We start from the raw sequence: 15,937 nt of genomic DNA, 5'->3' as shown, positions 1-15,937 counted from the left end.
ACTTATGTATTTTCAACGGTAGAGTTTCTGCACTCCATAGATTAAGGTGTGGAGCTCTGCCATTCCTCATGATTTAATGCAAAGTACTACTGTTTTTCTATTCAATTCAACTTATTCCGCCTCTAAGGTATCCATTTGTTCCCAAGAACATGATGAATGTGATGATTATGTGACGCTCATCATCATTCTCACTCATGAACGCCTGCTTGACAAACACTTTCGTTCTACATGCAAACAAGCTTGAATGAATATCTCTTAGATATCTAATACAGGGACCAAGTCCGAGTTATTAGTATCTTCGTGGTATAAGTTAGAACCCATGGATGGCCATTCCTGAGATCCGGAAAGTCTAAACCTTGTCTGTGGTATTCCGAGTAGGATCTGGGAAGGGATGGCTGTGATGAACTTCAAACTCGCGAGTGCTGGGCGTAGTGACAGACGCAAAAAGGATAGTAAATCCTATTCCAGTATGATCGAGAACCTCCAGATGATTAGCCAAGCCGTGACAGAGCATTTGGACCATTTTCATAGAGAGGATGGGATGTAGCCATTGACAACAGTGATGCCCTTATAGAAAACTTGCCATGGAGAGGAGTAAGACTGATTGGATGAAGACAGTGGGAAAGCAGAGATTCAGAGGAACGAAAGCATCTCTATACGCTTATCTGAAATTCTCACCAATGAATTACATAAGTATTTCTATCTTTATTTTCTGTTTATTTATTATTATTATTCGAAAATACTATAACCATTTGATATCCGCCTGACTGAGATTTACAAGGTGACCATAGCTTGCTTCATACCAACAATCTCCGTGGGATCGACCCTTACTCATGTAAGGTTTTATTACTTGGACGACCCAGTGCACTTGCTGGTTAGTTGTGCAAAGCTGTGAAGTTATGTTTGGACCATGGTATTGTGCACCAGTTATTGGCGCCATTGCCAGGGAGAGAACGAGCAACAAATTTTACAACCTCAGAGTAACAATTTCGCATACCAGAGACCAAGGCGGGAAAAGGTAAGTTGCTCGCAATTTGTACGTGTCCCATGGCATTCCGGATGTGTCTCGGTAGATTCAGAGGTTGGTCTGTAAGGATGCACCATAGTAGGACGCCCATGTCCGCAGTGAAGGAGGACTCGTGAGTGCTCAGAAAGACGTAGTGGGACATGATCTGTGCCCATACGCGAGCTTCCAAGGTAAGTGCTGAAGCCGATATTCCCTTAGGGCGGGTACGATGGTATCCATAGATCCAACGGCTGCCAGGTAGTGCGATAACTCTAAGAATGGCGTCCCAGTCAAATTGGTACATCTGGCGCTTGAGTGCGGCTTCTTGAAAGGTGTCCAATCCTTCTGGAATAGGGGGAAGACCTAGAGCTCTTTGAATGGCCTCTTCTGTAACGGGGACATGCTTCTGACGTACAAAAACAGACTGCAGGGTTGGCAGGTGGAAGTTGGAGTAGAACTCGACTACCTAAGAAAGATTGACCTGCCTTGGCTGTCTCTGTAGGAAACCCCATTGTCTTTGTGCAATTTGCAGTTCAACAAGGGTAGCAATATGGTTTGGGAGGAGAAGAAGGTATTCGTTGTTGTAACTCCTTTCTGCCAGGGTGGGGAACATCTGCTCATAGTAGCGATTGGGAAATCGCGCAGTGTCCTTTGCTGGGAAGGCTTTTTCTTTATCATCAACCTTTATAATCCTCTTAGTTCTTTTTGTTGAGGGTTTAACCGCAGTTGAAGGGGGCTCTGCCACTAGTGCTCTTTTTGTTCCTCTTCTTGCTGGTAGTTTGGGAGTAGCTTTCTCTTTTCCTTTCTTGGTGGCCATCCTGAAAGGGAGAAAAGAGGAAGTATGTCAAAATGTCAAGGAGTAAAGCAAGGAATATGATGGTATAGGTGGCAATCAATGCACATTAAAGATGAATGAAGTGAACATATGGTCATGACTACATGTGAAAAGTTCATCAAAGGGAATATAGCAAGTGCATGTTTGGGTAATTAGATGCAAGATGTTTATTGGCATGCTGGCAAAGGCATGAGTAGCATAGATCAAGCATTACTCATAACAAACCATCACGTTTGTATTGACAATTATATTCAACGAATAAAATATGAAAGGGGTTTTGTGAAAAACAAGTATTTAATAGTAGAATAGAATAATGTAGAAAAATGCATAAGGCCATATTGGCTTTTTCACAAACACATAGCATGCATGGTGAATAAGGTATAGAAAGTATTAAAGTGAACATGCAAGCAACCCTTTAAAAAGATATATAATTGCCAAACAATTTTACAACAATCCACAAGCATATAATGAGAAATAATGACTCAAATAAATTTCCAACACCAAGTAAAAAGGAAAAGGAAAGAAAAAGAAAATATGAATAATGAAAGTTAAAAAGAAAAGAAAAGAAGGTAACGTAATAAAATAAGAAGAATAATAGAAAAGTAAGGGGGGAAAGAAGAAAAGAAAACCTTGTTAATGGGAGTGAGAGAGAGAGAGAGTAGAAAGTGAGAAAGAAGGAAGAAGGGAGAAAGAAGAAATAAGGGGGGGGGGGAGAGAAAATAGGATTTGGGAAAAAGAAAGATAAGATAATTGGCAAATCAGGGAAGCTGTGCGGCACAAGCGATGCGGCCGCGTGGGGCACGCGGTCGTGCGACTTGCGCTTATACTGATTAACGCGGTCGCGTTGGTCACGCGGTCGCGTGACCCGTTATATGCTGCTGGCCCTCGCGCTCGCACAACTCTCTGTTCAAAATCTTATTTTGCCAAATTTTTGGGTGACGCGATCACGTGGGGCATGCGATCGCGTGAGTGGCCATTAGAAGGATATGACGCGGTCGCGTTGGTCATGCGGCCGCGTGGGAAGAATTGTGCGTTTAGCACCAATCCAGCACCACTCTAGCACAACTTTCGGTCGTGCACCCTTTTCACGTCGTATTCCAGGGCACGCGGCCGCGTGGGTCACGCGGTTGCGTGGGAGGCCAATGTTCCCATGTGGCGCGGACGCGTCGGCGACGCGGTCACGTGGGGCGATTTGTGCCACTGGGACGCCTCCATCCACGCTCTTGCGTGACTCTCTGTTTGTTTTATTATTTCCTCCCATCTTCTGCGATGCGGACGCGTCAATGAGGCGGTCGCGTCGCGTGAAATTTTTTTTATATAAAAGTATGTAAATGCAGATGCACGAAATGTACTAATAAAGAGAAGAGTTATTGAATAGAAAAACTAAGAATAAAGAAAAGAACGATCATACCATGGTGGGTTGTCTCCCACCTAGCACTTTGCTTTAACGTCCGTAAGTTGGACGCTCCACTAGCTCAGGCTTCGGCTTTGTGGGGATCTTCCATGAGGAAGATCTCGAGCTCCTTGTTTTTCTTCAGCTTCTCGCCATGGTACAGCTTTAAACGATGTCCATTAACTTTGATAAGTTCAGAGCTTGAAGGATGGCTTAGGTGATAAACTCCGTATGGTTCAGCCTTCTCTACTCTGTATGGACCTTCCCATCTTGATCTCAACTTGCCTGGCATGAGCCTCAGTCGAGATTTGTAAAGGAGGACTAAGTCCCCAGGTTGGAACTCTTTTCTCTTGATGTGCTGATCATGTACAGCCTTCATCTTCTCCTTGTATAGTCTTGAGTTCTCATAAGCTTCTAGGCGAAGGCTTTCCAATTCTTGCAGTTTCAATTTCCTTTCAGCTCTAGCTTTCTCAATTCCCATGTTGCACTACTTCACTGCCCAAAAGGCTTTGTGCTCTACTTCAACAGGGAGATGACAAACTTTGCCATAAACCAAGCGGAAAGGGCTCATCCCAATGGGTGTTTTGTATGCTGTTCTGTATGCCTAGAGTGCATCTTGTAGCCTGGTGCTCCAGTCTCTTCTATGAGGTTTGACTATCTTCTGCAAGATACGCTTTATCTCTCTGTTTAACACCTCGGCTTGCCCATTAGTCTGAGGATGGTAGGCTGTTGCAACCTTATGAATTATCCCATGCTTCTTCATTAATCCTGTTAGTCTCCTGTTACAAAAATGGGTGCCTTGATCGCTCACGATTGCTCGTGGTGATCCAAAGCGACAAATAATGTGGTTTCTCACAAAGGAAACAACAGTGTTAGCATCATCAGTGCGGGTAGGAATTGCTTCCACCCATTTGAAAACATAATCCACAGCTAACAATATATAAAAATAACCATTAGAATTTGGAAATGGACCCATGAAGTCAATGCCCCAAACATAAAAAATTTCACAGAAAAGCATAATTTGTTGAGGCATCTCATCCCTCTTGGATATATTACCAAATTTTTAGCATGGAAAACAAGATCTACAAAATTCAGCAGCGTCTCTAAAAAGTGTAGGCCACCAGAATCCACAGTCTAAGATTTTTCTAGCTGTTCTTTGAGGGCCAAAATGTCCACCACTCTCAGATGAGTGACAAGCCTCTAAGATGGACTGGAATTCTGATTGAGGCACACACAGTCTAATTACCTGGTCAGCGCCACATCTCCATAAATATGGGTCATCCCATATATAATATTTAGACTCGCTTTTCAACTTGTCTCTTTGATGCTTAGAACAGTTTAGAGGAAAGGTGCGGCTAACTAGATAATTAGCTACAAGTGCATACCAAGGGACTACCTCAGATACTGCTTGCAGGTTATCAAATGGGAAATTATCAGCTATAGGAGTGGGGTCATCTGTAATGTGCTCAAGGCGACTCAAATGGTCTGCCACTAAATTCTGGTCACCACTCTTATCCTTAATTTCTAAATCAAATTCTTGTAATAGCAGTATCCAATGTATAAGCCTCGGTTTGGACTCCTTTTTAGCTAATAGATACTTTAGAGCTGCGTGGTTTGAGTACACTGCTACCTTCGTACCAAGTAAATAGGCTCGAAATTTATCCAGAGCAAAAATAATAGCAAGAAGCTCTTTCTTAGTAGTAGTGTAATTGGACTGAGCGACATCTAAAGTTTTAGACGCATAAGCAATAACAAAGGGGTCCTTACCTTCACGCTGAGCCAGTGCTGCTCCTACTGCATGGTTGAAGGCGTCGCACATTATTTCAAATGGCTGGCTCCAGTCTGGTCCTCTCACAATTGGAGCTTGAGTCAGGACGGTCTTCAGCTTATCAAACGCTTGTTTGCAATCCTCACTGAACTCGAACTCAATATCTTTCTGCAGTAGCCTGGATAGGGGAAGTGCTACCTTATTGAAGTCCTTAATGAATCTCCTATAAAAATCTGCATGGCCAAGGAACGAACGGACTTCCCTCACAGAGGAGGGGTAAGGTAAACTAGAAATAACATCCACCTTTGCTGGATCTACAGAAATGCCAGTATTAGACACAACATGTCCTAGTACAATACCTTGTTTTACCATAAAGTGACATTTTTCAAAATTTAATACAAGGTTTGTACTAACACATCTATCTAATACTCTAGATAATCCATCTAAGCAAAGGCTAAAGGAATCGCCATATACACTAAAATCATCCATAAAAACTTCCATACAGTCCTCAATAAGATCAGAGAAAAGACTCATCATGCACCTTTGGAAGGTAGCTGGTGCATTGCACAAGCCAAAGGGCATTCTCTTGTAAGCATAAGTCCCAAAAGGACATGTAAAAGTGGTATTTTCCTGATCCTCAGGAGCTATATGAATCTGGAAATAACTTGTGTAACCATCTAGAAAACAATAATGTGATTTACCTGACAGGCGATCCAGCATTTGATCAATAAATGGAAGAGGATAGTGATCCTTACGAGTGGCCTGGTTGAGGTGTCTGTAGTCAATACAGACCCTCCAGACGTTCTGAACTCCGGTTGTAATGAGATCTCCATGCTCATTCTTCACTGTAGTGACTCCAGACTTCTTGGGCACCACTTGTACTGGGCTTACCCATTCACTGTCTGAAATGGGGTAGATGATATCTGCCTCCAGTAGTCTGGTCACTTCCTTCTTGACAACCTCTAAGATAGTGGGGTTCAGTCTTCTGTGGGTTTGACGGACAGGTCTTGCTCCCTCTTCTAAAAATATCCTATGCTCACAGACTTGAGGGTTGATGCCTACTATGTCTGCCAAACTCCAACCGATTGCCTTCTTGTGCCTCCTCAGCATACTAAGTAACTGCTCTTCTTGTTGAGAAGTGATTTCCCTTGCAATGATAACTGGAAACTTCAGCTCGTCTTCAAGGTAAGCATATTTGAGGTGTGGAGGAAGGGGTTTTAATTCTAACTTCTGATCATGGTCAGGCTCTGGGTTGTCTAGAGCTGGTAACAATGGTAAAGCACTGTCACTGTCCTCTGAGAATGTCCCTACACTTGGACCTTGTCCTATGTACTTCTCTTTAAATTCCTCCTGGTGAACTTCAGCCACGGTTTCATCTATGATGTCACACTGGAGGATAGAATGATCCTCTGGAGGATGCTTCATAACTTCATTTAGATTGAAGATTACTACTCGGCCATCTATTTCAAAGGAGTATGTTCCTGAAAAAGCATCTAATTTAAACCTTGAGGTCTTCAGGAATGGTCTTCCGAGTAGGATTGGTGATGGCTTCTCTAAGTCATTTTGGGGCATCTCCAGAATATAAAAATCAATAGGAAATGTGAGCCCCTTAATGCCCACTAATACATCTTCAGCAACTCCAGCCACTGTAATAATGCTTTTATCTGCTAACACAAAACGAGCTGCCGACCTTTTTAAGGGAGGGAGCCTCAAAATATCATATATAGACAAAGGCATTATACTCACACATGCTCCTAAATCACACGTGCAGTCAGAAAATACTACACCACCAATAGTACAATTAACCATACATGGACCTGGGTCACTACACCTTTCAGGTAAACCTCCCATTAAAGCAAATATGGAACTACCTAAAGGAATAGTTTCTAATTCATTAATTTTGTCTTTATGTATAAATAAATCTTTTAGAAACTTTGCATATTTAGGTACCTGTTGAATAACATCAAATAGAGGAACAGTTACCTCAACCTTTTTGAATATCTCTACCATTTTGGGATCAGGTTCCAGCTGCTTCCTGGGCTTCCTTGCAAGTTGTGGAAATGGAATAGGAGTGGTGTCTTCTGCAGTGTCTGCGCCCTTTGGTGCCTCCTCCTGTGGTTGAACTTCTTCTTTTTCATCTATGTCCTGTATGACCTCTTCCTCTTCAACATCTTCTATTTCCACTACCTCTTCAGCTGAGGCGTGTTCTGGTGGGCTTGGCTCCTCCTGATTCCTCTCCTGCAGTGTGGTTTCGGACCTTAGGGTGATGGCATTAATGCCACCCTTTGGATTGGGTAATAGTTGAGAGGGAATTCCACTGGAGCTCAAAGGCTGGTTATTGGAGTTATTCATTGATCCAATCTGTGAGACAAGAGCTTGCAAAGTAGAGTTAAGACCATTTAGCGTAGCATAAAGGTTATTTTCCATGGTCTGTTGTCTCTGATCAATAGATTGTAGTAAGTCATCATTAGGAGATGAAGAAGGATATGTAATTTGAGAGGTCTGCTGTTGGGTATTTTGTGGTCCTTGGGATTGCCTCAGGTGAGGTGCTCTGTAAGGCTGGTTCTGGTTCTGCTGCCTGTTATTGTTGTTACTCTACTTCTGATTTCCCTGATTGTCTCTGCCTCCTCTGTTGTTGTTGTCCCTCCAATTCTGGTTAGAATTATCCTGCCATCCATGGTTGTAATTGCCACCTTGATTATACCCTTGGTTGGGGCGGTCATAAAAGTTATGAGTGGCTGCCACGATGTTGTCTTCCTGCTGGAGCTGCGGACATTCGTCGGTATAATGGCTATAATCAGCACAGATTCTGCAAACTCTCTGTGGGACTAACTGTTGGCTTTGCTGTGGTGGAGAAGGTTGAGCTTGCTGAACTTGTTGTTGATTCAATTGCATCTGCTTCAGCAAGTTGGTCATTTCACAGATACTCTGAGTTAGAGCAGCAGTCTCTCTGCTAGAGGATACTTCTGCAACGGCTTTTAAACGGCCTTGTTTCTGCCTGTGATTCCGAGTAGATTCAGCTAAGTCGCTGATTAATTGCCATGCCTCATCAGTGGTCTTGTACTTTTTCATAAACCCATTGCTAGCACTTTCCAATGTGGTCTTATCTTGGGGTCTCATGCCCTGTGTGACGTAACCGAGTAACACTATCTTGTCAATCATATGGTGGGGGCAAGCTTCCAGAAGATTATTGAAGCGCTCACAGTATTCATAGAGAGTCTCAGATTCGTCCTGAACAATCATGGAAATGTCTTTCCTCAGTTTATCAGTAACTTCAGCTGGAAAGAACTTTTCCAAGAATTCTCTTCTAAGTGTATCCCAGTTGGATACAGTTACTGCGAGTTGAGTGTAGTACCACTCTCTTGCCTTTTCCTCAAGAAAAAACGGGAAATCTTTCAACAGAATTGAAGTTTCATCTGCACCGTCACGCCTGACAGTAGAACAAGCTGCTTGAAAATCTCTCAGGTGCTTGATAGGCTCTTGAGCAGGTAAGCCATGAAACTTGGGCATCAAATTGAGCAGTGCAGTCTTTATTTCAAAGTCTGTAGCCACCGCTGGGTGATGCACTTGAAACGGCTGCATTGTAAAATCAGGGGCTCCAGCCTCCTAGATAGTAACTCTCCTAGGTGCTGTCATGTCACCTTCGCGTGAATCAACTGAATCAGTAGAATGAGGGCTGGTTTCTTCCTCAAATGACGTTTCAGATCCGCCCTCAGAGAGGACTAACCGACACTGAGCTTGCCTTATTCGTGAAATAGTTCTTTCAATCTCAGGATCGAATACTGGCAAGCTTGGATCAGGAAGTGAACGCATCATCTAATGAAAGAAACAAGCAGCTCATAGTATAAAGATAAAATAAAATGCAAATAAATAAATTCCAATCAATAACTTAGCACTCTATTGCAACTCCCTGGCAACGGCGCTAAAAATTGACGTGGCGGAAATTGGCGAGTCAGGAATTGTTATAAGATATGCGTTGCAAGTATAGTTCTTAACCAACCAGAATTCTACTTATCAATTTAGAAGGTTGTCACAAAAATTAAAATTAAATTACTGGGAGTATGAATCCCAGGTCGTCTCCCAACGAGTTGTAGAAAGGTGTGCTATTTTGTTAATCAGATGTTTTCAAAAAGGGTTTGAGTTGAATAAATAGGAAATTAAATTAGAGAAATTAAATAATTTAAATAAAAGCCTTGATTGGGAGTAGATTAGTTGGAAGCCCTATTTTTGTTGAAGTACTCTCAAGATTAATTGATAATTGAAGGTTGTTCTGTTTAGTTATCCCTTACTAGGTAAGGGAAAGTCAAACAAGTTGGAATGTTGTTTCTATTAACAACTTCCAATCCGCTCAATTGAAAAGGATTAGTGTCAGTGACTAGAGAGCATTCCAACAATAAACCCAAGTACAATTTTTCTTTTAAGCATTCCAACTCAAGGGTTCCTTTCAATCAACTCCCCATCAAGTTAGGGAACTACTCGCTCATTGTGAATGTAGAACTCATAACATAGGAAAGGGAATTAAAGAAAGATATGATAAATAAAACTCAAAGAAATCAATTAAAAATAAAAGTAATTCTTGTATTAATAAATTCTAAAATAATCTAATAGTAAAATTGAGTAAATTAAAGGACATGGAAGAGTGAAGCCAAGTAAAGAAAATGAACTAGAATGACGAAGTCTTGATGAGGTAATAACTCTTCTCAATATCCCAATGCAAAGAGCAATAGAAGTAAAAATCCTAAGAACTATAAATATGTCGAGAGAAAAACCTAGAAGAGGAGTAAAACTAGATCTAAAAACTAAAATTGTGTAGAATGAATGTTGTTGTTGGTTTCTGCATGTTCTCTGGCTCTAGTCTGCTTTTTCGGGCCGAAAACTGGGTCAAAATAGGGCCCAAAATCGCCCCTAGCGAATTCTGCAGATTATGCAGATCGCGCACGTCACGTGATCGCGTCATTCATGCGGACGCGTCATTCGGCGTTTTGCTTTGCCACGCGGGCGCGTCGTCCACGCTTCCGCGTCACTTGTGCTATTCCAATCCGCGCGATCGTGTGAGCCATGCGGCTGCGTCACTGCGATTTCCTCTCTTTCGCGCGGTCGCATGAGCCATGCGGCCGCGTCACTTCTCGCTGGTCATCTCCTCAACTTCTTGTGTTCCTTCCATTTTTGCAAGCTTCCTTTCCAATCTCCAACTCATTCATGCCCTATAAAGCTTGAAACATTTAACACACAGATCACGGCATCGAATGGAATAAAGGAGAATTAAAATACATAATTAAAAGTCTCTTAGGAAGCAAGTTTTTAATCATGTGATAATTTTAGGAAGGAAATATAAATGCATGCTAATCATATGAATAAGTGGGTAAAGATCATGATAAAACCACACAATTAAACACATTATAAACCATAAAATAGTGGTTTATCAGAATGCCTAAGAATTGATTTAAAAGGTCGATGATATTTAGTTAGAGAGTTAAAGAGATTCAAGGAGATTTTTGGTTGATGTGGGTGAATGATTATGTTCTTAACAACAATCAGAGTGGCGCAGCTGAAGCGCGGTGATTTTGGTGGCCTTAGGGCTGTTATGATGTGAAAAAGAAGTTTTGGAATATGAGATTGTTGCGAGGGATGACGAGGGATCGCGGAATAGAAAGTGTGAGTATGTGGTTTATGTTACGACGGATTGACTTAAACTAAGGTGTTTAGATGATTCTTATTAAAGACAGATATTTTTGGCATTGAGTGATTGATTATTATGTCGAGTTACCTTAGTAATGGCTATGCCTATGAGAACAGAGGATTTATATTGAATTTTGACTAATGGATAATTTGAAGTTAGTTGGGATTGATTTGGTGAGACTGAATTTGGGTGAGTAATTAGGCAAAAAGCTAGATGGGGCTAACGGTGAGACAAATTAGTATGGTTTAGAATTGGTTGGGTTTGAAATTTATTAACATTCGATTGTGATTATGATAAAGGGAATTCATTAATTGTTTATTATGTCAAAGTTTCTTGTTTTGCACCTGAGAATGAAAAACCTGAGTAGGTACCCCGATTGAGGTTGAGGGTTGTGACTTTGATTAAGGTCCCCGTTATAATGTGATCATTGAGATTGAGAATTTTAATGAGAAGTGATAAATAAAGATTCTATTACTGTTGAAAACTAAAAGGCAAAGTTATGATCATGTGTGAGTGGTTGAGCGCAATAGAATTACGAGAAGCCAATGCTCCGTCGTGTAGGTATGAGAACGTAGAGTCAAGCCTGTTAGGTCCCAAATTAGTATCAAGAGACTTCGCGGAAGGGGAAGTTCCGTTGGTTAAGATCGCATGGAGTCGAGCCAAAGTGGAAAAGCACTCGTGGGAGCTCGAATTCGATACAAGGAAGGATTACCCTCACTTGTTTTCGGGTAATTAAATTTTGAGGACAAAATTTTTATTAAGGTGGGTAGGATGTAAAACTCAAAAAAATGATAGATAATTAATTAATAAATTAATTATGAGCAAAGAAGATTAAGAAATTAAAATATATAATTTAGAGAGATAAAATATTTAAAATATGAATTAAAACACTAATCTTAAAGGTTTTGGCCCAAAGTTGGGCCAACGGGCTAAAATGATTAAACTGGACCTCACTAGACCCAAGCCCAAGTATATAACACCCTTCATTTAATGGTAAATTAGCTTCCCCTTCATTTTGAGAAGAGAGGGGTGGATAGAGAGAAGAGAGAAAGAGGGAAGAAACCCTAACATTCATTGCACCCTTCATTTGTCCATAATTTTTTATTCGGAACTCCGATTGACGAGTCATTTACGGTCACGCATCGATCTCCTTGTCCTCTTCATTTCCATGTAAGTATTGTGGTGAGTAAATCCAAAATCTCATCCTAATTTTTGAGTTTCTCCACTATTTCGCATTTTTGGGGTACTTGGTGTTGAAATCTTGTAATTTTGGTTCTTTAGGGGTATTCTAGCATGGATTCCAAGTGGATTTTATTTCATATTTGAGTGGGTTAAGGTAAGAAAGCTTTTTTCCTTTGGATTTTCCCATTTTATGAACCCTAAATTAAGAAAATTATAATTTTTGTGGTGAATAGCTTGATTGTTGAGTTGGTGTTGCGAAATTGGAGCTTGGTTTACTTTTGGGAACACTTGTCGAAGGCCTGGTGCCATTGGTTGAAGTTTGAGTTTATTGGCGGGGGAAATTCAAGAGTTAAAACGGTCGTCATTAAGGTACAGGTTTTAGTTTCTGGTTGAAGTTTGAGTTGATTGGAGGAGGAAATTCAAGAGTTGAAACCGCCGTCATTAAGGTACGGGTTTTAGTTTTGAGTAGGCATGGTGTTAGATTATATGAAAACCTATGTTAATTGCCCCTAGGTTAGTGTTGAATGAAAAGGTTGATGATGGATTGTGATATAGTTGTTTATGTGAATAGGATGTTGATGAGTGTTTTATTATTGAATGAATGAAATTGGATATGTAATTGATTTGGTGTGGTATGATTGCCTATAATGGCAATTGATATGGAAATTTGGGCTGGAAGCTGAGATAGGGTGAGTTATCCCCTATAGGGTGAGTCACGTTAAGTGATGGATTGCCATGATTGAACTTGAAATGATTGGTATGTGTAGTTGTGCTTTGGTATAATTTGTGGATATGGTGAAGCTTGTTCGGGATTTAAATATGAGTAGTGTTATATATATATATATATATAGTGTGTTTTGATATGATTGATGATTGAAGTTGGAGTTTGTATGATGAATGAGAATTAAGAGGTGTGAATTGATATGTTTATGAATGATTAAGAATGAGACTTGGTGGTGATTAATGTTGTGGTTGAAATTGGATTATTGGCATGAATTGGGCAGGTGAGTATATATAAATTGAAGTTTGAAAGTGTATAGGAAATGAGGTATGAAGGGATATTGTGATTGAGATAAGAATTTATGTTGTCTACAAAGGAGGTATTTGAAAAAAAAAAGGGGCAATTTTGCTTGTTGTAGAAATTTTGGGTAAAGAGTGATTTTGACTAACTTTGGCGAGCCATAACTTTGCACTCGGAGATTCGATTCGTATGAAATTTATCTTAAAATAAATCTAGTTAAACGATCTTTAAAATGATTTTAAAATGGAATAAATTGTAATTTTATAAAGAAAAATATGAACAAATGAAAACTGGTATAAAAACTAAATTATGAGATTATGCAGAAAACTAGGAATTCTTGTATTTGTGCCCATGCACACAATGGTGCCCACGCACAGAACAGAATGGACAGAAATACTCGTGCGTACGCACGAGGGTTATGTGTACGCATGCACAGGAATTTCGCAAGTTGTGCATACACACAGGGGTCATGCGTACACACAAGATGTGAATTGCGTTCGGGTGCATCCGTATGCACATAGTTGTAAAATTTGATTCGGACCAGTCGATTCGACCAAAAAATCAGTAAATCGGACTATAAATTCGTTTGGTTCTTCTTTGGACCGTTTAAGGATGAAAATCGGCGTGAACCGTTGAGAATTGGCAAAAACGGTCAAATTTGGTGAGAACCGGCAAAAACCGATCCAACAGGTTTGGTTTGGTAATTGTGCACTCTATGGTGCTCCATAGCACCGCATCTCCACCTGTGATCCAGTGAAAATTCCTTTTTGGGGATGTGGTAGGTTGTTTTTTCCACGTTCTCTCTGATTGCAAGGTGACAGGGCACTCTCCCTCTAAGACAAGTGACTGGGCACTCTCCCTCTGAGACGGAATGATACCTCCAGTAAGAAGGTGACAGGACACCCTCCCTCTGAGACAAGACCGGCTTGTTATGGTCCGAAATATGTTTTTCCTCCTGAATATGCGCAATCTAGAGACAATGTCTAGGTTAGCTACTAGATGTGTTGGTTCTGGTAGTTTAACCGACACATGAGCTCATGGTCAGTAGGACAGGCATGCATCATTTGCATATGTGTGTATTGATTCGGTGTGCATCTTATATTTGGTTTTCCTTGTTGATTACTTGTATTTATATGCTACTTAATTGACTTAATTACTTTATCTATTCTCTTTACTTGTATATTTTTTATTGCTTTTTATGTGTTTGAACAACTGAGAGGCCCCTTATGCTGGCAATGGTGATGCTGAGGGTTTTTCTTGATGATATGATAATAATTGAATGATTGAATGATAGAAATAAGTATCGATTGATATGATTGGAACTCCTTGGGTAAATGCAATAGTTTGTCCCACTTGCTCTAAATTGAGAAATTGAGAGTACTAGTATAACTGATGACTTGTATTAAGATTGTTGAGATTTACTAAAATTGTTGAGACTAATGATGATAATGGATACCATTGAAACTGAATGTTGTTAGTAATAATTATTAGAGACTGATAAACCCCGAAGGGCTTAATATTGAAAAATGAACAATAATGACATTGAGAGAATTAATAGCTTAGTGTTGGAAAAATTGAGATTAGAGATAGTTGATGATGCATGTGCATCTTTAGTAGTTTTTAGTTGTTATTTCCTTAAATAAAGGTAATGTGATCTTTTGTTTTTATTAGGATTTTCATGCTTTTAATCAATGTTCTTAGAATTTCGTTTCTTGAATTAAGTTAGAGATTTTTCTTTGCTTTTATTAAGATTTTTTTGGTGCTTTGATCAATGCTTCTTGGAGTTGCTTTGTGCTTTCAAGTGTAGGAAATGATTGAAAGATTCTAGGCAAGAACAAAGGGGAGATGGATAATCAAAGAGGCCTTTGGAGAAGCAAGGAAGGTGGCAAAAATTGGAAACAAGCTCAAGAGAAGCAAAGAGGAAGCCAAGAATACACTTTGAAGTTAAGGCCTTTGATGGACACGCATTTGAAGCCAAAACATGAAGCCAGCATCCCACAGCATGAATTGGGCGTCCCACACTTGGCAGCCTGACCTCTTCACCTTCAAAGGAGCATAACTTGAGCTAAAAAGTTCTAAATGAAATGATTCTAGTACCATTAAAAAGTAGACATCCAGAACTTTTCAATGATATATAATAGTCTATAGTGAACACTGAATCTGAGGGTGCAAATCATCATTCTAAGCCAAGTACTAAAAGGAAAAACATGTTGCTGTCCCACGCCAAGGCTTTGGCGTCCCACGCCTAGCAGCCTGACCTCTTTACCTTTAAAGGAGCATAACTTGAGTTAAAGATGTCCAAATCACTTGCTTTTAGCAGAATTAGAAAGCTAACTTCAAGAGCTTTCCAATGATGTATAATACTCCATAGTTGACATGAGTCTCACATAGCTTCCTTAGGCAACTAAAGCACACCACAAACAAGCACTTTTTGGAACAAAAAGACATGCCGTCCAACGGCACTTTCTTGGCGTCCAATGGCTGCAGCAAATCATAAAGTATTTTGGGCCATCCAAGGCCTGGAAACTTGGCATCCCATGGCATAGAAGTGGCATCCTACGGCTAGTGCTTTCAAGTACTTAATTTTGGGCCATCCAAGGACAAAATGGCTTGGCGTCCCACATCATGAATTGGGCGTCCCACACCTGGCACCTCACATATTGGATTTGGGCAAAAAATTTGATAAAAGTGCTTTTCGTGCCACGGCTAAAGCTTGGCGTGCCACTGCTAGTGCATGCAAGGGATATTTTGGGCCAACATAAGTTAGATTTTGGTGCTTGCTGTGGCATGGCATTATGAAGGCTTTCCACGCCAATATTCAGAGAATCAATTCTTTCATTTGGGGGCTTAACTAATCAACCAATTTGGTAGAATTATGAGATGAATTAACCATACTAATACCATGGGCTGAATTTGGTTGAATTGGACTTGAATCGGACTTGAAGTTAATGATAATTGGAATTTAAATCTGAAGGAAACTTGAGAAAAAAGTATAAAAGGGGGAAGAAAGAAACTCTCTGGTACTTCGGAGACTTGGATTTTTCATTCTTTT

The 15,937-nt window shown here is 40.3% G+C and overlaps 1 protein-coding gene across 1 annotated transcript in view; it reads right to left on the bottom strand.

Moving 5' to 3' along the window:
• LOC148575053 (uncharacterized) overlaps window positions 1-15,937 on the bottom strand; it is a 36,227-nt gene that overhangs the window by 9,320 nt on the left and 10,970 nt on the right. The window contains exon 4 of the mRNA XM_088506027.1: window positions 5,257-7,197. Within this exon, the coding sequence (XP_088362153.1) occupies window positions 5,257-7,197 (1,941 nt within the window). The remainder of the gene's footprint in view (window positions 1-5,256; window positions 7,198-15,937) is intronic.

The sequence above is a fragment of the Arachis ipaensis genome, chromosome B2 (assembly GCF_059453495.1).
Source record: "Arachis ipaensis isolate K30076 ecotype BB chromosome B2, ASM5945349v1, whole genome shotgun sequence".
Classification (NCBI taxonomy): Eukaryota; Viridiplantae; Streptophyta; class Magnoliopsida; order Fabales; family Fabaceae; genus Arachis; species Arachis ipaensis.
The sequence above is the reverse complement of the archived record's forward strand: the minus strand, read 5'-3'. Positions and strand labels throughout refer to the sequence as shown.